General features: G+C 45.2%; 1 protein-coding gene across 19 annotated transcripts in view; it reads left to right on the top strand.

Annotated features, from left to right (window-relative positions):
• SEC31B (SEC31 homolog B, COPII component) overlaps positions 1 to 22,216 on the top strand; it is a 37,414-nt gene extending 15,198 nt beyond the window's left edge. For 16 of the 19 annotated variants that reach the window (XM_040486162.1, XM_040486159.1, XM_040486163.1 and 13 more), the window contains 16 exons: positions 7,024 to 7,254; positions 9,182 to 9,256; positions 9,519 to 9,614; positions 9,970 to 10,069; positions 10,599 to 10,777; positions 11,041 to 11,167; positions 11,782 to 11,927; positions 12,633 to 12,806; positions 13,309 to 13,470; positions 18,172 to 18,340; positions 18,809 to 19,123; positions 19,384 to 19,442; positions 19,741 to 19,887; positions 20,180 to 20,299; positions 20,755 to 20,826; positions 21,050 to 22,216. In XM_040486162.1, the coding sequence (XP_040342096.1) occupies positions 7,024 to 7,254; positions 9,182 to 9,256; positions 9,519 to 9,614; positions 9,970 to 10,069; positions 10,599 to 10,777; positions 11,041 to 11,167; positions 11,782 to 11,927; positions 12,633 to 12,806; positions 13,309 to 13,470; positions 18,172 to 18,340; positions 18,809 to 19,123; positions 19,384 to 19,442; positions 19,741 to 19,887; positions 20,180 to 20,299; positions 20,755 to 20,826; positions 21,050 to 21,229 (2,352 nt within the window). In that variant the 3' untranslated portion in view covers positions 21,230 to 22,216. The remainder of the gene's footprint in view (positions 1 to 7,023; positions 7,255 to 9,181; positions 9,257 to 9,518; positions 9,615 to 9,969; positions 10,070 to 10,598; positions 10,778 to 11,040; positions 11,168 to 11,781; positions 11,928 to 12,632; positions 12,807 to 13,308; positions 13,471 to 18,171; positions 18,341 to 18,808; positions 19,124 to 19,383; positions 19,443 to 19,740; positions 19,888 to 20,179; positions 20,300 to 20,754; positions 20,827 to 21,049) is intronic. The other 3 variants (XM_040486175.1, XM_040486166.1, XM_040486165.1) reach the window with 3 other exon arrangements.
• Positions 22,217 to 25,886: the final 3,670 nt, after the last annotated feature.

The following is a 25,886-nucleotide window of genomic DNA, read 5'->3' as shown; positions in this document are numbered from 1 at the left end:
AGACCCTACTAAGTAATGGACTCCTGGAGGATAGGGACCGCATTTTGTTCATTTTTATCCCTAAAGCAAGTGCTTCTCAAACTTTAATACACATACAGATCACCTGGAGATCTTACTAAAATTCAGATTCTGGTTCCTTTAGTCTAGGGTAGGACCCAAGATTCTGATTTCCAGTAAGTTCCCAGGTGATTCCCTTGCTGCTGGCCTGAGGAGAGGCAGGGCCCTAAAGCACTAGTTTAACCTAATGCTTTAAATATTAGGTGTCATTTAAAAAACAGATGTATCGAAGAAGTGATTCTTCTGTGCAGAGCCACCAGTTTTATTGTGGAGGCAAGACCAACACACTCAAGAGGCAGGGAGGTGAAGAATTCTGATGTTGAAAGACCTACATTTCTTCATTTGTTTTGTTTATTGATTTCAGGAGATAATTCTGTGTTTAATTGTTGAGGACTCACCATACCATTTTCCACAGCAGCTGCACAATTTAATATTTCCAACAATGCCTAGGAGTTTCATTTTCTCTGAATTAGCCCCAATACTTATTTAAAAACCTTTTTTAAAAAGTTTTTATTTATTTATTTTGAGAGAGAGAGAGAGAGAGAGAGTAGGGAAGGGACAGAGATAGGGGGAGAGAGAGAATCCCAAGCAGGCTCTGTGCCATCAGTTCAGAACCTAATGCGGGGCTTGAACTCATGAACTGTGAGATCATGACCTGAGCTGAGATCAAGAGTCGGACTCTTAACCACCTGAGCCACCCAGGCACCCCTCTGCCTTTTTTAATTGAAATATAGCTGACACACAATGTTACATTAGTTACATAGCAATTCAGCAGATTTATACGTTCCACTACGTTCACAAGTGTAGCTACCATGGGTCACCATACAGTGCTATTATAGTACCATTGGCTGTATTTCCTATACTGTACCATGACTTATTCATTGCATAACTAGAAACAGGTACCTCCCACTCCCCTTCAACCATTTGCCTGGCCTCTCACCTAACCCTCCCCTTTGGCGGCCACTGGCTTGTTCTCTGTATTTCTGGGTCTGTCTGGAGAGGCCTGCATTCTTTTTTTTTTTTTTTTTAACTTGTTTTATTTTTTATTTTTTATTTTATTTTATTTTATTTTATTTTATTTTATTTTATTTATTTTTTTTTTATAATTTTTTTTTCAACGTTTATTTATTTTTGGGACAGAGAGAGACAGAGCATGAACGGGGGAGGGGCAGAGAGGGAGACACAGAATCGGAAACAGGCTCCAGGCTCTGAGCCATCAGCCCAGAGCCCGACGCGGGGCTCGAACTCACGGACCGCGAGATCGTGACCTGGCTGAAGTCGGACGCTTAACCGACTGCGCCACCCAGGCGCCCCTATTTTTTATTTTTTAAAATTTACACCCAAATTAGTTAGCATATAGTGCAACAATGATTTCAGGAGTAGATTCCTTAATGCCCCTTACCCATTTAGACCATCCCCCCTCCCACAACCCCTCCAGTAACCCTCAGTTTGTTCTCCGTATTTATGAGTCTCTTCTGTTTTGTTGCCCTCCCTGTTTTTATATTATTTTTGCTTCCCTTCCCTTGTGTTCATCTGTTTTGTCTCTTAAAGTCCTCATATGAGTGAAGTCATATGATTTTTGTCTTTCTCTGACTGACTAATTTCAGTTAGCATAATACCCTCCAGGTCCATCTACGTAGTTGCAAATGGCAAGATTTCATTCTTTTTGATTGCCAAGTAATACTCCATTGTGTGTGTGTGTGTGTGTGTGTGTGTGTGTGTGTGTGTGTGTGTATACACACCACATCTTCTTTATCCATTCACCCATCAATGGACATTTGGGCTCTTTCCATACTTTGGCTATTGTTGATAGTGCTGCTGTAAACATGAGGGTGCATGTGTCCCTTCGAAACAGCACACCTGTATCCCTTGGATAAATCCCTTGGATAGTGCAATTGCTGGGTCGTAGGGTAGTTCTGTTTTTAGTTTTTTGAGGAACCTCCATACTGTTTTCCAGAGTGGCTGCACCAGCTTGCATTCCCACCAACAATGCAAAAGAGATCCTCTTTCTCCGCATCCTCACCAACATCTGTCGTTGCCTAAGTTGTTAATGTTAGCCATTCTGACAGGTGTGAGGTGGTATCTCACTGTGGTTTTGATTTGTATTTCCCTGATGATAAATGATGTGGAGCATTTTTTCATGTGTCGGATGGCTATTTGGATGTCTTCTTTGGAGAAGTGTCTATTCGTGTCTTTTGCCCATTTCTTCACTGGATTGTTTTTTGGGTGTTGAGTTTGATAAGTTCTTTGTAGATTTTGGATACTAACCCTTTATCGGATATGTCATTTGCAAATATCTTCTCCCATTCTGTCAGTTGCCTTTTAGTTTTGCTGATTATTTCCTTTGCTGTGCAGAAGCTTTTTATTTTGATGAGGTCCCAGTAGTTCATTTTTGCTTTTGTTTCCCTTGCCTCTGGAGACGTGTTAAGTAACAAGTTGCTGTGGCCAAGGTCAAAGAGGTTTTTGCCTGCTTTCTCCTCGAGGATTTTGATGGCTTCCTGTCTTACATTTAGGTCTTTCATCCATTTTGAGTTTATTTTTGTGTATAGTGTAAGAAAATGGTCCAGGTTCATTCTTCTTCATGTTGTTGTCCAGGTTTCCCAGCACCACTTGCTGAAGAGACTGTCTTTATTCCATTGGATATTCTTTCCTGCTTTGTCAAAGATTAGTTGGCCATACGTTTGTGGGTCCGTTTCTAGGTTCTCTATTCTGTTCCATTGATGTACTGTCTTGATGATTACAGCTTTGTAGTATAGCTTGAAGTCTGGGATTGTGATGCCTCCTGCTTTCGTTTTCTTTTTCACGATCACTTTGGCTATTCGGGGTCTTTTCTGGTTCCATACAAATTTTAGGGTTGTTTGTTCTAGCTCTGTGAAGAATGCTGGTGTTATTTTGATAAGATTTGCATTGAATATGTAGATTGTTTTGGGTAGTATCGACATTTTAACAATATTTGTTCTTCCTACCCAGGAGCATGGAATCTTTTTCCATTTCTTTGTGTCTTCTTCAATTTCTTTCATAAGCTTTCTATAGTTTTCAGTGTATAGATTTTTCACCTCTTTGGTTAGATTTATTCCTAGGTATTTTATGGTTTTTTGTGCAACTGTAAATGGGATTGATCCCTTGATTTCTCTTTCTGTCGCTTCATTTTTGGTGTATAGGAATACAACCGATTTCTATGCATTGATTTTATATCCTGCAACTTTGCTGAATTCATGAATCAATTCTAGCAGTTTTTTTGGTGGAATCTTTTGGGTGTTCCATATAGAGTATCATGTCATCTGCGAAGAGTGAAAGTTTGACCTCCTCCTGGCCGATTTGGATGCCTTTTATTTCTTTGTGTTGTCTGATTGCAGAGGCTAAGACTTCCAATACTATGTTGAATAACAGTGGCAAGAGTGGACATCTCTGTCTTATTTCTGACCTTAGGGGGAAAGCTCTCAGTTTTTCCCCATTGAGGATGATATTAGTGTTGGGTCATTCATATATGGCTTTTATGATCTCGAGGTATGCTTCTTCTATCCCTACTTTCTTGAGGGTTTTTATCAAGAAAGGATGCTGTATTTTGTCAAATGCTTTCTCTGCATCTATTGAGAGTATCATATGGTTCTTGTCCTTTCTTCTATTGATGTGATGAATCACGTCGATTGTTTTGCAGATATTGAACCAGCCCTGTATCCCATGTATAAATCCCACTTGGTTGTGGTGAATAATTTTTTTTAATGTATTGTTGGATCCGGTTGGCTAATATCTTTTTGAGGATTTTTGCATCCATGTTCATCAGGGAAATTGGTCTATAGTTCTTTTTAGTGGGGTCTCTGTCTGGTTTTGGAATCAAGGTAATTCTGGCTTCATAGGAAGAGTTTGGAAGTGTTCCTTCCATTTCTATTTTTTGGAACACCTTCAAGAGAATAGGTGCTAACTCTTCCTTAAATGTTTGATAGAATTCCCCTGGAAAGCCATCTGGCCCTGGACGCTTGTTTTTGGGGAGATTTTTGATTACTAATTTGATTTCCTTACTGGTTATGGGTCTGTTCAAATTTTCTATTTCATCTTGTTTCACTTTTGGTAGTGTATATGTTTCTAGGAATTTGTCCATTTCTTCCAGATTGCCCATTTTATTGGCATATAATTGCTCATAATATTCTCTTATTATTGTTTTTATTTCTGCTGTGTTGGTTGTGATCTCTTTTCTTTCATTCTTGGTTTTATTTATTTGGCTCCTTTCCTTTTTCTTTTTGATCAAACTGGCTAGTGGTTTATCAATTTTGTTAATGCTTTCAAAGAACCAGCTTCTGGTTTCATTAATCTGTTCTACTTTTTTTTTGGTTTCAATAGCATTAATTTCTGCTCTAATCTTTATTATTTCCTGTCTTCTGCTGGTTTTGGGTTTCGTTTGCTGTTCTTTTTCCTGCTCCTTAAGGCATAAGGTTAGGTTGTATATCTGAGATCTTTCTTCCCTCTTTAAGAAGGCCTGGATTGCTATATACTTTCCTCTTATGACCACCTTTGCTGAGTCCCAGAGGTTTGGGGTTGTTGGTGTTATCATTTTCATTGGCTTCCATATACTTTTAATTTCCTCTTTAACTTCTTGGTTAGCCCATTCATTCTTTAGTAGGATGTTCTTCAGTCTCCAAGTATTTGTTACCTTTCCAAATTTTTTCTTGTGGTTGATTTCGAGTTTCATAGTGTTGTGGTCTGAAAATATACACGGTATGATCTCGATCTTTTTGTACTTACTTAGGGCTGATTTGTGTCCCAGTATATAGTCTGTTCTGGAGAACGTTCCATGTGCACTGGAGAAGAATGTATATTCTGCTGCTTTAGGATGAAATGTTCTGAATGTATCTGTTAAGTCCATCTGGTCCAGTGTGTCATTCAAAGCCATTGTTTCCTTGTTGATTTTTTGATTAGATGATCTGTCCATTGCTGTCAGTGGGGTGTTGAAGTCTCCTACTATTATGGTATTACTATCAATGAGTTTCTTTATGTTTGTGATTAATTGATTTATATATTTGGGAGCTGCCACATTTGGCACATAAATGTTTACAATTGTTAGCTCCTCTCGGTGGATAGACCCCTTGAGTATGATATAATGCCCTTCTGCATCTCTTGATACAATCTTTATTTTAAAGTCTAGATTGTCTGATATAAGTATGGCTACTCTGGCTTTCTTTTGTTGACCATTAGCATGATAGGTGGTTCTCCATCCCCTTATTTTCAATCTGAAGGTGTCTTTAGGTCTAAAGTGGGTCTCTTGTAAACAGCATATAGATGGATCTTGTTTTCTTATCCATTCTGTTACCCTATGTCTTTTGATTGGAGCATTGAGTCCATTGACGTTTAGAGTGAGTGTGTGTGTGTATATATGTATATGTATATATATATATATATATATATATATGTATATATATATATATATATATACATATACATATATATACATATATACACACACACACAGAGTCCCCCTTAAAATTTCTTGCAGGGCTGGTTTAGTGGTCACAAATTCCTTTAATTTTTGTTTGTCTGGGAAACTTTTTATCTCTCCTTCTATTTTGAATGACAGCCTTGCTGGATAAAGAATTCTTGGCTGCATATTTTTCTGATTCAGCACATTGAATATATCCTGCCACTCCTTTCTGGCCTGCCAAGTTTCTGTGGATCGGTCTGCTGCAAACCTGATCTGTCTTCCCTTGTAGGTTAGGGATTTTTTTTTCCCTTGCTGCTTTCATGATTCTGGAGAGGTCTGCATTCTTATCATAGCTCGGTCACTTATTAGCTGGGTAACCTTGGGCAAGTCACTTAACTCAAGACTTCAGTATTCTTATTTGTACAACAGGGATAGTAATACCTGCTCAGCTATATGTTAGTGCATTGACATGAACCTCAAATAAGCATATATACAAGCACTTTGTAAAACTATCAAGTATTAACAAGTCAAAAGTTAAAATTGTTCTGGGTGATGGGTATTGAGGAGGGCACCTTTTGGGATGAGCACTGGGTGTTGTACGGAAACCAATTTGACAATAAATTTCATATATAAATTAAAAAAAAAAAAGTTAAAATTGTTCTGTGTAGCACTAATCTATAGTGTAGGTTTGTGCTGTAGGAGAGTCAAGTGGAGAATTTTGGCTGGGAAAAGTCCATTAAGGCAGGGGTCTTAGGAAAATAGTGAAGGGTTGGGGAGTAAGCAGTAGTTGTCAACCATGGCTGCAACCTGAAGAGCTTGAAAATATACTGATGCCTGGTCCCACCCCCTGGGATTCAGATTTTATTGTTGGGAGTACAACCTGATGATGACTCTGGATAGCTCCTCAAGTGGTTTTAATATGCAGCCAAGGTAGAGAACCGCTGGAGTAAAGGAACTTCACTGAGCTCTGCTTTGTGACAGGTGCTTTATGTAGGGTACCTAATTTGGTGAGAAGGATTCTCAGTTGGGGGTGTTTTGGTGGGTGAAGGCTCAGAAGCAGGAATAAACTGGGCCCTTTGGGGATGTGGAGTGATCACATAAATGAGGAGGGAGAGAGAGGCTAGAGTGTCTGGCCCTGATCTTGGAGGATTTTGTATGCTATGGGCAGAGGTACTTAAGCCCTCATCTGAGGCCTTGTGAAACCGTAACAAGCCCCTAAGTAGCAATAGGTACAGGCCAGTAGTCTAAGGCTTGGGTTGAGGAGGAAAAACCCAGAGGCTAGCAACCAATTCCAGTCATCTAGATGTGCTAGCACTGGGAGTGGGATGGAGGGGACCTGCATGGGAGACATTGAGCAACAGGTAAGACTGCTGTTGCTTGGCTGTGGTGGGTATAAAGACCGTGATGAAGCCAAGGTGTTTAGTGCAGGTGACTGGGAGAATGGTGCTCCCCGCATTATTACTGATTTTCTATCCTAGGGTTGACCAATAGATAGCCTTCTCTGTGATGTAGACTTGGTGTTAATTTTTACCATTCTTGTTTTTCCTCACCAGTTTGGGGGAAAGCTGGTTACCTTTGGCCTCCCCAGCACCCCTGCCCATCAGGTGCCACAGCTTTGCCTCCGCCTAGTCTTCGTCAGTCAAGTCACCACAGAATCTGAATTTCTGAGGCGGTCAGCTGAGCTGCAGGAGTCCCTGGGGTCAGGAAATCTCCTGAATTATTGTCAGAACAAGATCGAACTAACGTCACTACAAAGTGAAAAGATGCTCTGGCAGTTCCTGAAGGTAGGAAGCCCAAAGGCTGGCTGCTCCAAAGTGTTTCCCTAAAGTGGGAAATTCCAGGAGATGCACAATCACACTGGGACCTAGATTACAAAGGCTCTGACCTCTCAGCCTTTTTCCTAACGCCACACCCACCCTCTGGACACGAAATCTTCACCTTTTGCCAGTGGCTCAGAGATCCCTTGCAGCCAAGGAAGCCAAAGGGTACAAAAACATTTGCCTTTTTTGCTACTATTGCTGATGTCCTGGAGACTTTACCAGGGCCAAGGTGAAGGCTTTCATGCCATGCCAAAGGGCAGATAAGGTGATGGGAAGAGAGAAGAAGAGAAGGAAAAGGAAGGAAAGAGGATTGGCTGGAAGTGGGGAACGCATCATGAGAAGGCTTTGAGTTTATTTCCGTTAACCCAAGGCAAGTTGTTGTGGTGAGACTCAGGGATCAAGTCCCAATTTACTCTGGAGCATGGATCGAGTTCCAGTGCTAATGAAATTTCAAGCTGCTTATGACACCAGGAGTGCTCTACCTGTGAAAGGAAGTGAGCAGATGAGAGGAGAGAGGTAAAGCAAGAAAAAGAAGTAACCGACTGGGCAGGCAGCGAGAGGATTATTCAAAGCTTTGGGGCCGTAGCAAAGATTGCAAAAAACAGGACAGACCCCAGCCCGGGGTTCTGAGCAAGGCTTGGGGTCTGCGCTTCAGACACAGAAGAACTTTGTGATGGTAGTCACCAGGTATCTGGGAAGGAGACAGGATTTGAGAAAGATCATCTATAGAGTGAAGCTAGAAAAAGATGTGGGGAGAAAAGAGTAAGAAATGCTGCTTTTGTTGTAAGCAGAATGCAGGCAACAGCTCCAGGAATGAATGGTGGAGTGAGAAAGAGAATAGAAGGCACCATCAGTAGTTGAACCTTTACTCTTCCAAACAAAGGAGGCAGCAGTGCCCAAGGACAGAGGGGAGTCTGTTTGAAAAGCTATCCAAGAGCTGTCTGTGATGATGGCCCTGAAACCGAATGTGGCTGGACATTTCTAAAGGACAAGCGTGGGAGAAAGAGGGAGCCCTGAGACACTGTGAGGAAGATATTAGTCAGAATTCACAGTTCTGTGTAGGGGAAATGAAGGGCCCAGCCATCTAACTCAGGTTAGGGTAGGGCTTCAGGAAGGCTTGTCCCTCAGTATCTGGCTTTTACTGTATCTATGCAGCTTCCACTAGGAACTGTGTTTTCAACTGGATGTTTAGACACGCATAAGGCTCTCTAGGTTCTCTTGGCATCAGTCTCAGAGAGCTGTGGGACAGGACCCACAGCTTGTCAGCCGGGCAGCAGGTTGTGGCTGTCTTCTTTGGGAGCCCTTGTGGCAGGCCATGTAGCAGTTCAGAGCTCTCCTCTTTACCTCCCCGGAAGACAGCTCAGGTGTAAGGAGATTAGATAAAAAATTAGGCAGTTGTGGAGGTGGCTCTGCCTTAGAAGCCTAATGCCCACAAGAACCAATGTCTCTTGTACCCACACCAAAAATGTAGTTTCTAGAGTCCCTGCAAGAGATCTCTTCAGTTACAAGAGCCCTTGCAATCAGGGCAGACTAGAGCATGGTGTCCACAGAGATTATTTATAGTTTATAGTTCCAGTCCAATTTATCAGTCACAAGCAATGTTGCCTAGAAACATAGCTGACGTTTTACTCTTATCAGGTAACCAGGCCAACAGATCTAGTAAGTCAACTGGAGGTCTCATTCTCATGCAGAAATGGAAGAGGGTTTTGTTAACACCATGCCACCAGCCCAGCGGGATCAAATCTGGGGAGAAAAAGAGGAGAGATGGTGCCAGCCTTAGTAGGGCACCTCTGGTAGGACAAAGAACTGTATTAGAGGGTATGCCGGCTTAGGCAGGAGAGGGTCATTCACATTGGTTTAATGGAGACTTGTGTATTCTGTGGTTCCTTAGGTGACCTTAGAACAAGACTCCAGAGTGAAATTTCTAAAACTATTAGGATACAGTAAAGATGAACTTCAGAAGAAGGTAAGCTGCTCACACATCAGAAGCATGTACTTGAGGCAGAGAAGAAGAAAATGCTGTCAATGGAAACTGTCTTGAGTGACCTCTTTGTGGGCTTCGTTAATGCATATACAAAAATATTACCTCCTGGAGGTCAGCTTTTCCCCAGGTGAAAAGCCCCAGGATCTTAGAGAGTCTAGGCAGTAGGGTGTGGAGGTGGGAAGAAAGCATAATGCATGTCTGATCTTGTGCCGGGAAGAGGGCGCTCATAGGTCTCTCCCTGCAGGTGGCCACGTGGCTGAAGAGTGACTTGGGGCTGGGTGAGAGCCCTCAGTCCGAGGGAGATGATCACAGTAACAGACAGCAGGTCTTCTGCAGCCAGGTGTGGTAGGAGCCCAGGCAGCCAGACCTAGGGTAGCACGGGAGACTTGCCTGTAGAGCATCTGCCTCTTCCTGGCCCTTTGCTTTGCTCTCATGAATTGCTCAGCTTCTGTAGAAGTCTTCAGACTCCTCATATTTTTAGAACCGCAGTGAGATACAGAGTGCATAAGCTTTTGCGCTGGGAGAGAAGCTATGTTTTAACCATGGATTAGAGCCCTTCCCAAACCTTACCTGATTATTCTTTTAGCTTTACGCATTAAGGGCCAAATAGTAGAGCTTCCAGAGAGAGTCACTAAGGCATCTGTCTGTTTTGGGATTCATTTCCTAAGTACCCACCTCTGTCCTTCCTTGTACAGGCCTCAAAACACATCACAGAGGAAGCTTCTGCCTCCTCAACCTTCTTTGATGAGCTGGTCCCTCAGAGTATGACTCCATGGGAGATCCCCATCACAGAAGGTACCCGATCCTGAGGGAGAGAAACCCTCTGTGTTGGAGTAGGTGGGCTCAGAGTTCTGGGACTTGAGAATATTTTCTTCTTGTCCCCTGCCTCCTATCTCCTGCCTCCTTCCCACCACACAAAAGCTGGGCAGTTCTGTTACTGGTTAGAGCTCTCTCTGGATTTTCATGGCTGCACCTTTCCTCTGGAAGGCCTTTTAGCAAGATATTTCTTTCTATCCTTCTGTTTCCTTGCTTAAAAGACTGTACCCTGTCCTTGCCGAGTGAGCGCACACTATACCTCTGATGCTGCCACATGAAGCCCTCCTTCCTCTTGAGCCCTATCCTTAGAGAGTTACCTACCACCAGACCTGGCACTCTAGGACAGCCCACTACATTTTATTGTTGAGGAATGAAACTTGGGAGTTTTGTTTGGGGCAAGGGAGGCTGAGTGGTACAGAGGTGGAAGGGGTGCACTGTGGGCCCTGCAGGGGACAGGAAGCTAGGGTCTGAGGGCAGACTCACATGGAGGGGATGCCTCTGCCTGCAGACACTGATGGACTCCTGAGCCAGGCTCTCCTGCTTGGAGAACTGGGCCCTGCTGTGGAGCTGTGTCTAAAGGAAGAGCGCTTTGCTGATGCCATCATCCTGGCCCAGGCTGGGGGTGCAGATCTGCTAAAGCAAACACAGGAGTGCTACTGGGCCAAGAAGAAAAGCAGAATCTCCTCGGTAACTGCCCACTGTGAAGGAGGGGAGGGGAGGGGATTACTTGGACTTTGTCAGGTGGATGCCCACACCTTGGCGTTCAGAAGATCTGCCGGGATCCCTCTCTTCCAACTGCAGCCACCCCTACCTCACCCCCAACCCCTAGTCAGTGGTCTAAGAGGAGACCTGCTTGCGAGTGGCTTTTCTTAGCATGTCCCTGTGTGTGACTCCTGCTGCCTGTGCTAGATGGATGGCTGATGGCCTCCTTCGCTCTCTGCCCACTACAGCTTCTAGCCTGTGTTGTACGGAAGAATTGGAAGGATATGGTGTGTACCTGTAGCCTGCAGAACTGGAGAGAGGCACTGGCCTTGCTACTGACATACTCAGGGCCAGAGAAATTCCCTGAGCTCTGTGGTAGGTAGCCCTAGGCTTCGGGATGGAGTGGTGTCACTGCAACGTGGAGTTAATGGACACACTGAGGGAGAAGGCAGAGGAGCAGCCTGAGCTCTGGGAGGCTAGGCCATGTTGTCAGGGCCAAGGTCTGGTTTAGCCAGGAGGCAAGGACTACAGTGCATCTTCCTACTTTCAGTAGGGATCATTAGTTGTTCTGTTTTACTTTTTCTCATCACATCGTGATGCAAGAGTTCTGCCCTTTATTGTAGAGCAAGGTTGGCCTCAGTATTGTCCAAAGCCACTGTGGTCACTTGTCCCACAGCTCATGGTCCTCCACCTATTTCCAAACAGCAGAATGAGGAGAAGCACAGGGAAGCTGTGCCATTAAAGAAATTTCCATCTTGGGGCGCCTGGGTGGCTCAGTCGGTTAAGCATCCGACTTCGGCTCAGGTCATGATCTCGCGGTCCGTGAGTTTGAGCCCCACGTCAGGCTCTGTGCTGACGCACAGAGCCTGGAGCCTGTTTCAGATTCTATGTCTCCCTCTCTCTCTGACCCTCCCCCATTCATGCTGTCTCTCCCTGTCTCAAAAATAAACGTGAAAAAAAAATTTAAAAAAATTTCCATCTCTCTGCAGACATGCTGGGTATGCGCATGGAACAGGAGGGTGGCAGAGCACTGACCTCTGAAGCCAGACTCTGTTATGTGTGCTCAGGGAATGTGGAGCAGCTGGTGGAGTGTTGGGCAAAATGCCACCAGGCTTCATCCCCCCTGGCTCTACAGGTACTCCTTCTCTACAGGGCACTGGTCACTCCATACCAGGATCTTGGGAGAGGCTAGTGGTAGGGATGTGTAGGGACATCAGAGGCGAGTCTTCTGTGTACCCCAGGCTGGAATCAGGGATATTAGGGAGGAGAAAAGGGCCCTTCTCCCAGGGATGAGCCAGCACCTCCCTCCCCCCTTCTCAGTCAGGGGAGACTGAGCAATAAATAGCTGCTTAGGTATTAACCTTCCTAATTTTTTCCCACTTCAGGTTTGGTTAATACGAGTTTATTCTCTATCTGAGTAATTGTGAGCCTGGGCCTTCTCTTAGCTGCTCTGAAAAGTTCTGTGGATTTAAATTATACCAGACACCTTGCAGGTAACCAGAGAAGGTGGGAGTCACAGATTCATAGGAAGACAAAGTCACAGATGAAACAGTAGTATACCAGAGCCTGAAATTGATGATGTACTAGCAGAGTAAAGAGTAAAGAGAGCAAACAAAGAGGCAGAGATGTACAAGAGTCTAAGACCCAGATAGGCCCAGTTGAAGTTAGTGCTAACACCAATGGCCCTTCTCTAACTAGATGTATCGTCACCTACTATCTGTAGCTGGCTATGGCCAAGTACCCTCATACCCATAATGGGAAGTCCCTGGGTGAACTGCCTAGGCTTAGAGAGCAGGATGCGCTTTGAAGAGGCCTGACTGTCTTGTCTTTGTTCCTATAGGACCTGATGGAGAAGGTGATGGTCCTGAATAGGAGCTTGGAGCTATTGCGGGGTCCTGATGGGGTGAGCTCAGGCCCTGCCACAACCTACAGGGTCACTCAGTATGCCAACCTCCTGGCATCCCAGGGCAGCCTGGCCACTGCCATGAGCTACCTACCCAGGGACTGTACTCAGGTGAGTGGGGCCATGTAGAGAGAGCAAGCCATTTCAGTCATCTACCACTGGCTGAGCACTTCCACGTTCCAGGCACTATGCAAAACATGGACGTTCTGGGATAGATAATACCTAGTCCCTCAGGAAGCTCACAGTTCCATGGGGGAAATCAGTTGTCAATAACTTACAGTGTCACAACAGAAGCTTATACTAAGTGCTGTGGGACTCCAGGAAAGGGGCTGGTTTTGCCCAGAGTAATCAAGGAAGGCTTTCCAGTGGTTAAAACAGCTGAGCTGGACCTTCAAAGAGAAGTAGCTTACCAGCAGATGTAGAGCATTCTAGGCAGAAGGAACAGAAAGGAAGGAGGCTTGGCAGGGATTGGGAACCTTTGAATTATCTAAGGTGGCTGAAGTGTAGAAATAAACTGAAGTTTGAATGCTATATGGGGCCAGGCTTGTAAGAGAGGACATTTGCTTGTTTTAATTCTAATTAACACAGTTCTTCATTGTCATAACTTTTGTAGCCACCAATTCAGCAGCTGAGAGATCGGCTTTTTCATGCCCAGGGGCCTGGTGTCATGGGCCAACAGTGTCCTCCTTTTCCCTTCCCCCGGGTTGTTGTGGGGGCTACCCCCCACTCTAAAGAAGCATCATCTTACAGATTGGGATTCCAGTTTTCTCAGCAGGTAAGACCTGGTTTGTTCATCATTCAAAAATATTTATCAAATGTCTACCAAGTACCAGGCATGGTTCTAGGCAGTTAGAATATATTAGGGAACAAAAATGATGAAAATTCCCAACGAGAGCATAGATCGAGTTATTTTTCTAATAACTGCTTATTGAGCAACTATTAGGTTCTTAGAACAGAAAGGTGGCCAAACTATGATTCATGCCCCTAATTAGCTCCTAATCATAAATGTCATAATTGCGGTATGATAAGGTGCCATGGGATCCCACAGAAGAAAGCAACTTTTGGGGGGAGCAGGGGAAGTTTAGGGAATGTTTCAGAATGAGTATGATGTTTGATCTGAATCTTGAAGATTAAAAGTTATTAGGCAAGGGGGGGCACCTGGGTGGCTCAGCCAGTTAAGCATCTGACTTCAGCTCCGGTCATGATCTCACAGTTTGTGAGTTCAAGCCCTGTGTTGGGCTCTGTGTTGACAGCTCAGAGCCTGGAGCCCACTTTGGATTCTGTGTCTCCCTCTCTCTGTTCCTCCCCCATTCACACTCTGTCTCTCTCTCTCTCTCAAAAATAAATAAAGATTAAAAAAAATTTTTTTTAAGTTATTTAGGCAAAGGAAGGGGTCAGTGAAAACTCTTTTTTTTTTAAGTTTTTTTTTCTTCATTTTGAGAGAGAGAGCGAGAGCGAGCATACAAGCAGGAGAGAGACAGAGACAGAGGGAGAGAGAGAATCCCAAGAAGGCTCTGTGCTGTCAGGACAGAGCTTGACCTGGGGGTCGATGTCACAAATGGTGAGATCGTGACCTGACATGAAATCAAGAGTCAGACGCTTAACCTACTGAGCCACCCAGGTGCCCTGGTGAAGGCTATTTCAAGCAGTGGGAACAGCATGTATGAAAGCATTGAAGGGAGAGTAAGCAAAGCCCACTTGAGGAATTACTAATATTTTAATGAAACTGCAAAATAGTTGTTTGTGGCAGAGGAGTGAGGTTAGGTGAAGTTTGAGTAACAGGTAGGCGATAAATCAGGAAGGGCATGGAATTCTGTGCTAAAGATCTTAGACCTGACCCTGAAATTGATAGCAGTCAGGAGCTATTGAATGGTCTTATGCAGGGCAATGGCTAGCCATGAGTTTAGAAAGGAGGCATCTAGGAGGCAATAGCAAGAAATGATGAGGAAATGAAATGATCTAAAGCTGGAGAGTGAGGTTAGCTTTAAAATATTTAATAGGTAGAATTGGCAGAAATTAGTGATGGTTTAGAGGAGTCCGTGAAGTTGGGGAACTAACTCCCAGGTTCCTGGCCACTGTGCCCAGATGGTTTGGGTGCTGTTAACTTATACCAGGAGCCTACTGGAAGGGCTGGGGAACAAAATCCAGCAAGATTGCGAATAGAGGTATTAGGCAGAAGCTCTGATGATTCATCCTGTCCCACCTTCAATTCTCACCCTAATTTTCTTTCTTCCTTCCCCCTTCTTTCCCCTCTGTCCTCTTCCTTCTCCTACTCTGTCTCTCTTTCTCTGTCTCTCCCCCTCTTCCACTCTCCTTTCTATTTTGAAATAATTGTAGATTCCCAGGAAGTTGCAAAGAAATGTACTGGGAAGTTTCATGTAGCACATCCCCACCCCACGTCATGCTAGTCACACATGACTATAGCACAATATCAAAACTAAGAAACTTATATTAATACAATCCATAGATTCAGATTTCACCGATTTTATATGTATTCGTGTGTGTGTGTGTGTGTGTAACTATGTAAGAATTTGTCTTTTCATTTTTTAAACAGGGTCCTTCCCAGAGCAAAAATTTTTAATTTTATAAGGTCCAGTTTATAGTTTTCCTTCTATGGATCATGACCTCTGTGTCAAGTCTGAGAACTCTTTGCCAGTCCAAGGTCCTCTAGAGTTTTCCTGTGTTCTTTCTAAAAGTTTTAGTTTTATGTTTTACATTTAAATTTTTTTTTCAACGTTTATTTATTTTTGGGACAGAGAGAGACAGAGCATGAACGGGGGAGGGGCAGAGAGAGAGGGAGACACAGAATCGGAAACAGGCTCCAGGCTCTGAGCCATCAGCCCAGAGCCTGACGCGGGGCTCGAACTCACGGACCGCGAGATCGTGACCTGGCTGAAGTCGGACGCTTAACCGACTGCGCCACCCAGGCGCCCCGTATGTTTTACATTTAAGTCCATGTTCCATTTGGAATTAATTTTTGCATGTGGCATGAAGTATAGTGAAGCTTCTTTTTTTTTTTTTTTTTTTTTGCCAATGGATATCCATAATCATTTATTGAGAAGGCTGTCTCTACTCCATTGAATTGACTTTGCTCCTTTGCCAAAAATTAACTGGCGAGTGCCTGAGTGGGCTCAGTTGGTTAAGCGTCCAACTCTTGGTTTCAGCTCAGGTCATGATCTCATGGTTTCGTGAGTTTGAGCCCCACATCGGGCTCCATGCTGGCAGTGTGAAGCCTACTTGGGATTTTCTCTCTCTCCCTCTCTCTGTCCCTCCCTTGCTTACGCTGGGAGACTTAAAATAAATAGACTTAAAAATAATTAACTGGGCATATTTATATGGATTTCCTTCTCAGATCTCAATTCTGTTCTATTGATCTGTGTGTCTTTCCCTCTGACAGTGCCCTCTGTCTTGAATACTATCTCTGTATAAGTCTTGGCATGAGGAAGAGTAATTCCTCCCACTTTGTTTCTCTTTTTCAAAATTACTTTGGGTATTCTAGGACCTTACCCTTTCCACCTAAGTTTTAGAATAAGCTTGTCTATGTCTACAAAGAAACTTGCTGAAATGTTGACAGGAATTCTAGATTAAGGTAGGGAGAATTGGTATCTTTACTGTGTTGAATCTTCTCACCTGTGAACGTGGTATATCTCTCTAATGCTATCTCCATCAGCATTTTATCATTTTCATCATACAGATCCTGACATGTTTTGTTCATTTCAAACCTAAGTATTTCATTTCTCTTGAGCAATTTGAAATCAAATGGTAATTGTATTTTTAATTTTGATTGCCCTTTGTTCATTGTGGGTATAGAGAAATATAGTTGATATTTTTGTGTTAATCTTGTATCTTGTGACGTTTCAATGTTCAGAAGTGAGTTTCCCGAGCTCATTTCTTAGTTCTAGGAGTTTTTTGTGTATCCCTTGAGATTTTCTACGTAGACAGTCATGTTGTCTGCAGATAGAGATAGATTTTTTTCTAGTCTGTATGCTTTAATTTCTTTCTCTCGCCTTATTGTAGTACTAAACTTAGAAAAGCGAGAGTGAACATCCTTGATTTTTTCCAACCTTAAAGGGAAAATATCCAGTCTTTCACCATTAAGTATGATGTTAGCTGTAGGTTTTTTTGTAGATGCTCTTTATGAGTCTGTGCAAGTTTCCTTCTATTCCTAGTGTGCTGAGTCATGAATGATTGTTGAATTTTGTCAGATATTTTCCTGTTATCATTTTAAACAATTTTCCTTTGTTAGCCTGTTGTTATGGTGGATTATGGTGGATTTAAATATACTGAACCAGCCTTATATCATCTGGAATAAATTCCATTTGATTGTGGTATGTTACTGTTTTTTATATTCATTGTTTGGGGTGCCTGGATGGCTCAGTTGGTTGAGCATCCAACTATTAATTTCTGCTCGGGTCATAGTCCCAGGGTTGTGGGATTGAGCCTTGCATTGGGCTCTGTGCTGAGTGTGGAGCCTACTTGGGATATTCTCTCTCGCTCTCTCTCTCTCTCTCTCTTTCTCTTCCTCTCCCTCCCTCCCTCCCTCTGCCCTTCTCCCCTGCTTGCACGCTGTTACTTTCTTTAAAATAAAATAAAATAGTTCATTGTTAGATTCAATTTGTACAAATTTTGCTGAGGATTTTTGTGCCTAAGTTCATGAGAAATATTGGCCTATAGTTTTATTTTGTGCTGTCTTTGTCTGGCATTGGTTTCAGGGTAATACCTCATAAAATGAGTTAGGAAATGTTCCTTCTTCTATTTTCTGGAAGAGACTGTATAAACTTTGTGTTAATTCTTTGAATGTTTAGTAAAATTCTCCAGTAAAATTATCTAGGCCTAAGGATTTATTTGGGGGAGGGCTTTTCAATGACAAATTAAATTCCTTTAATTGTTTTAGGACTATTCAAGTAATCTATTTAATTTTGGCTGAGTGTGGTTCTTGAGGAATTGGTTCATTTCTTCTAAGTTGTCAAATTTATTAACATAAAGTTACTTGTAACTTTGTTATTTGTATTCCTCTATTATCTTATTAGCAGCTGTAAGGACTGTTGTATTATTCCCTGTGTCATCCCTGAGTTTGATGAAATTGTCTTATTTCTTCATCTTTGTCACTTTTTTTTTTAATGTTTTTATTTAGTTTTGAGACAGAGAGAGACAGAACATGAGCAGGGGAGGGGCAGAGAGAGAGGGAGACACAGGATCTGAAGCAGGCTCCAAGCTCTGAGCTGTCAGCACAGAGCCCGATGTGGGGCTAAAACTCACGGACTGTGAGATCATGACCTGAGCCGAAGTCGGACACTTAACCCACTGAGCCACCAGGCGCCTCCCCCATCTTTGTCACTTTTTATATAGACTTACCAGTTCTGTTGATTTTCATTTTAAAAGCCAGCTTTTTGCTTCACATTCTCTATTGTTTTTCTATTTTCAATTATTTAGCTTTTTTTTCCTTTCCAAGTGATGACCCTTTTTCTCTTCACAGGTTCCAACTCCATCTCTAAGGCCAAGGATTTTCACACCTCTAGTGACACCCTTGACACCTTCCCATTCTAGCCCTTATCAAAGCTCCAGAATGCATAATATAAGTGACTACGGGTCACCTGGGCCCCAGGCAGCCCAGCCTTTGCCCTTGGGCCCTGGGGTAAGGCCTGGTGAGTAAGTGAGTGAGTGAGTGAGTGAGTGAGTGAGTGAGTGAGTAAAGGTTTGTCTGGGGAGAGCACAAAGGAAGACAGTTGGCATGGCCAGCATGGATTTTGGGGGCATAATGCCTAATATGTAGTGAGAGGAGCTTGGAATTTGAAGTCTGAATCCCCAGTACTATTGCTTACTGGCTTTGTATCTATGGGCAACAGACTTAGCCACTCTATTTCTTCTGAAAAATGATAGTAGATGTTATGTTGGTCATTTCAACCCTACAGAATTATTTTTAGGATCAATTGAGGAATAGTTAAAAGTACTTTATAAATGACAGTTCTCCATACACACATACTAATGTTTTATTATTATCATTATTAGGTTTGTTTGTTCATTTTATTGCTGCCTTATTCTTCCCTGATATGATCTGAATCTCTCCCAAATTGAAGTTTGGTGGCAAATGACCTGTTTCTCTTCCTTTTCAGCTTTATTTGAGCCACCACTGTTAAGAGAGCAAAAGGCACAAGTTCCTAACCCCACGGGGTTCCCTGGAACATGGCCTCCTCCTGGTCCACCTCCACCCATGGCACCCCCAGACACCATACAGCCTGGCTCTGCCTCCCTGGCTGAGACTGCTCAACAGCTCCCTCTGCTTCCTGTGAGACTCCCAGGTCTCAGCCCTATGAGCTTCCAGTCCCCAGCCCCTCCTGTCAGCTTCCCTGTGACACACCCTCCAGGAGGGCCTGGTGCTCCATGCTCTAATGCCCTCCCAACCACTGGCCTCTCGACTGTTCCCCCAGGTCAGTCTTCCTTCCACTGCTTCCCTTTTCTGGATCATTGCCTCCTTCTCCTCCCCTTGCCACTACCACCTTATTAGGAGTCTTTCCTCAGGCCAGTAAACTGGGGGCCATTGGGTTGGAGAATGTCAGCTGAGAGTACGGCTGGTCTGCAGAGGGATGTGTGGTAGTCTCCAACTGAAATAATTTTGCTGGCCTTTAGGCTAAAAATTAACAACGTTCCTGACCATGCCCCTAAATACCTCTATCTTTGTGCTATGCAGGACCTCAAGATTCCTTGAAAAATGCCCCAGTGCCCAGGACAAACCTTCAGAGGAAAAAGGTCAATGCATCTCGTGCCACTTATCCCTCATACATTCACCAATGACCTACATTCTTGCTGAATTCAGCCCAGTCCCCTTCTTCGTCACACACTCTGTCCTGTCTCTTTCCCCACTCATTATTCTCCCCTCACCTGTCTTCTCTTTCCTTCTTGCGTGCAGATACCAGTCTCCCTATTTCCTGGTTCCCTACTCACTATTCTGTTCCCTTGCTCACTCACAAGTCCAGTCAGTCTCTCAAACCAGGGCCTAGGAAGTCTCTCAGCTTAGACTCATATGCCTTTCTTTCTCTGTCTCTAGTTGCCAGAGACATTTATGCCCCCAGCACCGATTACCACTCCAGTTATGAGCCTCACCTCTGAGCCACGAGGGGTCCTTTACTCCCAGCCTTCTGTCCCTGGTGTGGGCCATGCTCCCCCAGGAGCACCAGGAGAACTCAGCCTGCAGGTGACAGGAGCAGCATGTTCCCCTCTGCTTTCCAACTCTTCTTGGGTATAGAAAAGCAGGGAACATGGAAGATGGGCCTCTTTCCTCAAGAGGGAGGCAGATTCTGCGCTGGGGAACTGGCGCAGGCAGGTACCAAATGTCCTTACCGCAGAGAAGAGGGGGTGTCCTTCTCCCCGACTCTGTTCTGCTCCAGCGGGAGAAGTGTGACACTGAGTCACTGAGGACTAGTCTGTAGGGCAGCTGTGAAAAGGAAATCTTGCCCATCTATCCTGTCTCCCTGCTCCTTCCTCAGCAGCTTCAGCAGCGGCCACCTGAGAAGGTGGAAAGGAAGGAGCTGCCCCCAGAGCATCGGTCCTTGAAGATTAGCTTTGACAAGCTTCTACGACGCTGCTCCCTGTCTGCCGCTGATTTAGTAAGTCTGAGCCTTCCCCACGATGTTCTCCTCACACCACTAGCTAGTCCCAGGATTTCTGAGCTGTTCATCAGTTCCTTGTGTGACTCTTTTCTCATGGTCCCTGGGCCCCTGTGTCTTGTACTTATTTGATATCCATGCGGGGACATGGGGCTCGTCTGGTCTGAGTCCAGCTTCTCGGTAGCAGGGCCCAGAGGCATTGAGGCTTAATTCTTGGAAAGGCAGCCCAGGGCACTGGAGGGTAGGTGAAAGCTAGGAGTAGGAGACCTGCCATTCATTCACCGACCGTGTCCGCTTGAGCAAGTCACTTACCGTCTTTGGGCCTTCATTTCCTCTCCTGTGAAATGAAAGCAGTAGCATTAAGCCATTCCAGCTCTAATATACTGTGATTCTTTATAGTCCTGTGTAGTGTTAGTCTTAGGGGCTGGAGTCAGAATCCATTTCCCTCCCTGCAGAAGACAAAACGGAAGCTGGATGAGGCAGCCCAACGTCTAGAATGTCTATATGAGAAGCTCTGCCAGGGGACAGTAAGTACGCTTCGTGGTGCACCTCTGCCCCCTGCCCTCCATCACCCATGGCCAAAGGGAGCCCAGTGTCCTCTCCCATAGGTCTCACCGACCTGGGTTCCCCCACACAATACATACATCTTGCCCGGACTGGGCTCCAGAACTTAATCCTCTCTTACCCTTCCGTCCTGCCAGGGTAGGGGCTGGGTTGGGCTCCCTGACCTAAGGGTCGATCCCTCCACAGCTCTCGCCTCATGTCCTGGCTGGGCTCCATGAGGTTGCCCGATGTGTGGACGCAGGAAGCTTTGAGCAGGGCCTTGCAGTGCATGCCCAGGTGGTGGGCTGCAGCAGCTTCAGCGAGGTCTCCAGCTTCATGCCTGTCCTGAAGGCCGTCCTCACCATTGCTCATAAGCTGCACACGTAAACCAGGCAGCCTCTCTTGCCAGGAGGCTACTTCTGCTGTTACTTACCTCCTCCCTGTGGAAAAGGGGGAATTTCGGAAGAGATTCTGTTTGTTTTTCCCTACCCTCTTCCCTTGCTGCCAGGTATATGATGCTGTGAGCTTGCCTCTAAAGTTGGCAGGGTGCTTTTCACCCTTTTATGCCTGGCCTTGTAGAATCCACCCAAGGCTCTCGCAGCATCAGAGGCAGAGCATATAGCTGGTTCTTCACCTTCCCTGACTCTGTACTCTGACAGGACCTGGGGCAGGGCCTCTTTAAGAACCCCAGAGATATTCTGTTTAAGTGGCTTCTGAGGGGGTGAACAGGATTATTACCTCCAAGTCTACCTCTGCTGTACCCATCTTGTGGGGCTTTTCTTTCTCCCCTTCTGTGAGTTAAGAGCCTGGCCTTACCTTCTCCTTGCCTCTGAGTTCCTATTTCCGGGTCCATTTTCCTCTGAGCCCCAGAGGCTGGGGTAGAGTTGACTATTGTTCATCTTCTGAACAAATCATGAATGTGAGGCATGGGTGCTGAGCAGAACCCAGAGAAGGAACTTATTAGATGCTTTTTACAAGGACCTTCTCTTCTGCCAGCATCATAAGGGTGGGCTAGGTCAGGTGGAAAGGAGAAGGGGTGCACTGTCTTTTGCTGGGAGCTGTCTTAGGCTATGAAATAGGAGCAGAGAGACCTCTGCCTGCAGGGAATGGTCCTGACTTGACCTGCCTGAGCCCTGGCCCAAGGTCCTTCCATTGTGTGATTATGAGCCCACTTCTTGAATAGGAGCCACATTAACAAGACTTTTCTGGCACTGTTCCTCAAGGGCTGGAGGCCCTTCTCCTCCTCAGCCCCCACACGTCTCAGGGCTGCCTCCTCTGGCTGCACTCTTCATGGTTGGACTTTGCATTTGAAGCACTGTTGTACTCAATGGGCAATAAAGCCGCTTCGATTTGGTTTCCTCAGTCATCTCCCAATGATTGTCTCCTCTGGGTCCTGTTTTGCCCTTACCTCTCTTCCTAGCCTCTTTGTTCTTGCTTCCCGCACCCCAGAAAGACAGGAGAAGGGCTTGGGGACAGATGGGGAGTCAAGAGAGTTGAAGAAAGGAGGGTGGCACTGAATTAGGCTGCAAGACTTTCTCCTCGCAGCATTTGTGGCCGTGTGTGTGTGTGTGTGTGTATCTCCATCCGTGCCTGACATGCAGCTCTCGGGGTTTTCCCCACACCACTTCAGGGCTGAGCTCAGCTGCACAAAGGGGCTGGGTGTGAAGCCAGGGGTACTATCTCTAATCCTGTTGTAGATCCCATCATGTCTGTGGGCTAGATGTGTATGTTTGGGAGGAAGGGATTGTTAGGCAGTATTTGTTTGTAAAGCCACTTGCTCTTCAGATAATACTTGCACTAACTTCTATTGATGAAGCAGTGTGAGCCCCAGCAAAGTCCTTTCCCAAAGTGTCTTTGAAGCCAAGAGCCCATTGAAGGGAAGAAAGGCCGGGAGAGGGGATTAGTTTGTTCAGCAGCTGTGAATTTCAGTGGGAGGTTGATGAACTCTGAAGTCTTTGTTTAAATTAAAGGGGGGGAGAAAAAAGCCGCTGCTGGAGCGAGGGCCCCACTTGGGGCCCTGAACTAACACAAGGAGAAGTCTGAGCTGCAGGGAGCTGTGTACTGACTGCGAAGACTTTTCCCAAACACTTTCAGGAAAGGTGTTGTGAGAAGAGAAGGGGCGGAGTGGGGGATTAGCATGTGAAATGAAGTTTTCATTGACTCCAGTGGGGGTAGAAGGCTATTTTAATGGCATTTTGTTCTCTTATTTTCTCTTCTTGAGCTCTTTAGAGATATTGTTTTGCTAAGGCAGGCTTTCTTCCCCCTTCTTTCCAGTCTGCGGATTGCCTCTATGGGAGCCAACATAAATATTTCTCCTCCAGGAATGCGGGTTAATTAAAAGGAAATGAATGAGTGGAAGCATCCAATCCAGACCCACAATAGGCGGGTGCCCTGGCCTGCCCTCCCCTCCCACCACCGCCAGCACCACCAGCACTGAGCACGACCCTAACCTGCTGCTAAGGCCAGTTGAGGCTGGGATTCTTTTCAAGAAAAGAAACCCCTGCCTGAGTGTAGGCTCAGAGGCCAGGGACAGGAAGGAGACAGTGTTTTGCACCACTCTCCCCACCCCCCACCCCCTGCACAAACCCATATCCTTGTCACTTCTCAGGATCCCCCTCTGCTTCTCTCCTCTGCTGGAGACAGATGGGCCTTAAAGAGTAACACAAGAGAAGGGAAGAGACCAGGGTTCCACTGTGCACCCCATGGCAACTTACTAGTTGGTTGAACAAGCCAGACATCTTTTTCAGCATCAGTTTTAATCTGTAAAACAAAAGCTTTGACTAGCTGACCTCCAAGGTGTCTTCCCAAGCAGCTGTTCTGGAGTTGTCCATGTTTGCAAAGGGGAACACAGCCCGGGTGGTTGAGTATAAGAGAGAACCTAAACTCCATGAATGCAGGGAGGTCACTGTGTTGTTCGCCACTGGACTTGCACTCCAGCGTTTGTTGAATGACCAAATGAATGAATGGATAATGCAAAAAAGGAAAAAAAAGCAATGCAGATCTAAGGTAGCTCAGTAATGTTTTCTTTATAGAACTCAGATGAAGCTGGTATCAATTATAGCCATTTGGGAATACAAAACAACCCCCTGTGAAAGAACTTTCTGGCAGCATGACAGGTTTCAAGTACTGACCTGGAATTATCAAATACGAAGCACAATAGTCCTACTTTTGTGCTGAGAGACCTCCTGGAGAATGCAGCTTTCCTGTCCGATATTGTACTTTTGTATCTTCTAGCTGCCTTGCCAGATTTTCTTACCGCACACTGTCAAGTAATTCTGCCAAGTGGGACAGCCAGGTTAGTATATGTTGCTGCTTGATTAGGAAAGATCAAGTTGAGAGATTCAACAGGCTCAGATCAAAGCTGAGGGACTGAGCAAAAGGCCTTTTGCTGATTGTACTGGAAATGAAGCAATAGGAGACCCTGAAGGGCAGTGTGTCCCTGTGAGGAAGGACAGGCAACCTCTCTCCTCAGTAAGTGTTCAAAGACCAGAGGATATGTAGGGAAGAGACTAGGGGTTTGGGGTCTGACCTGGCCACTGCCCCAGTCTGGAATATAAGAGGAGTCTTTCCACTGTCCCGGGTTGGCCCCTAAAGCCTCAGCCCCTGTTACCTATTGAGAGCCACATTTCTGTGCTGTCTCCTACTCTGGGAGGTAGGATGAGGTGGTCTGGCATCTGACCAGTTCTCCTAAACAGCTGCCCCATGCCCAGACCCAGGGCCAGCCTCGGAGAAGGGAGATGGCTGGGAAGCTCCTTGGGCTGCAGTCTGTCAGGGATTTGGCTCTTCTCTTTCCAGAGCCCTCTTTCAGAAGCAAGTCCCTGCTGGACTGCTTCTGTCTCAAGCACCACAAGCAGTGAGCTCTTAGCTACTGAGTGAATGTATTGGTGAAAGACTTATGTGGATTATTCACTAATTGTTGGCAGATTAGCCTCATACAGACCAGTGTAACTACTTAGGCCATCAGGGAAGTGAGGCTTAAGGGAGGATAGTGTTCTGGCAAGGTGGAAGGGAAGAGAGGGCCTAGACGTTCTATCTTCCACTCACCCTTACCTGTGTCCCCAGGAATAAGTTCAATACCTAGAAAAGAAGGCACATATCACAGTGACTGTAATAAATTAAAGTTCGAGGTGCTGAACTTCCTATTGGAAAGTTTTCCTGCAGGAAGTTTACCTATTGAAGGAAAGTATCCAATGCCCTGAATCCTGCCTGTTTGAGATCCAGGTTTGTGAAAAGAAAGGGTCCCAGCTTCTCCTGCTCCTGCTCCAGATCCCAGTGCAAGCTGGGATCTGAATGGGAAATTGACATTCCTTAGCTCAGTCTTGGCTCAAAGGAACAAGGATCATTTGGGGAAGGAGAAGAGGTAACGGCGGCGGCTAGGAGGAAACAGTAGGGAGAAGCTGACGTTAAAAGATAGCAAGTGACTCGTAATCTGCCCTTACATAGTTCCTAGACACGGGGGTCTGCCTGGAGCACCTGGGGTGATTGTCTATGAAGGTCTGACTGGCAAAGTCCACTGGAGACGTGTATCACAAGGATGAGGAACACCCTGGTTTCCAGCAAGTCGGCACTCTGGGGTTCCCACTGCTTCCATCTTCAGGCCCTGCCTCTAGGAAACGACCCCCAAAGACATGCTTTCTCCTGCATCAGTTTTGTCACAATTTTTCTTAAGGGAAAGGGAAAAGGAGAGAGGAAGCATTAGAGATCACTGGGGTGCCTGTCAACAGTTAGCAAGGAATCAAAAGCATGGAAGGAGCTCTGCAGGGAAAAAAAAAAAAAAAAAAAAAAGATGTGGCTATGGTAGAGACCTGGCAGTAGGAAAATGGGGAAATGGCGGGAGGGCAAGAAAATGGGCAAAAGAGAGAAGCAGGGCTTTAGCCTGACCCTGTATATCAGAGAAGTGTTCTTCCGGTTCCCTACGGCTGTATAGGCTAGGTCAGGCGTTAGGGCAGTTAGGAAGGGGAGGAAGGAACGCTTATTCTCATCCTAGTCCAAGGAGAATCAGAAGCTCAGAATCTCAGAACTGGGAGCCCTCAGACCTGTGTGG

Source organism: Herpailurus yagouaroundi, unplaced genomic scaffold (genome assembly GCF_014898765.1).
Source record: "Herpailurus yagouaroundi ecotype Mexico unplaced genomic scaffold, PumYag 163, whole genome shotgun sequence".
In the NCBI taxonomy this organism is placed as follows: Eukaryota; Metazoa; Chordata; class Mammalia; order Carnivora; family Felidae; genus Herpailurus; species Herpailurus yagouaroundi.
The sequence above is the reverse complement of the archived record's forward strand: the minus strand, read 5'-3'. Positions and strand labels throughout refer to the sequence as shown.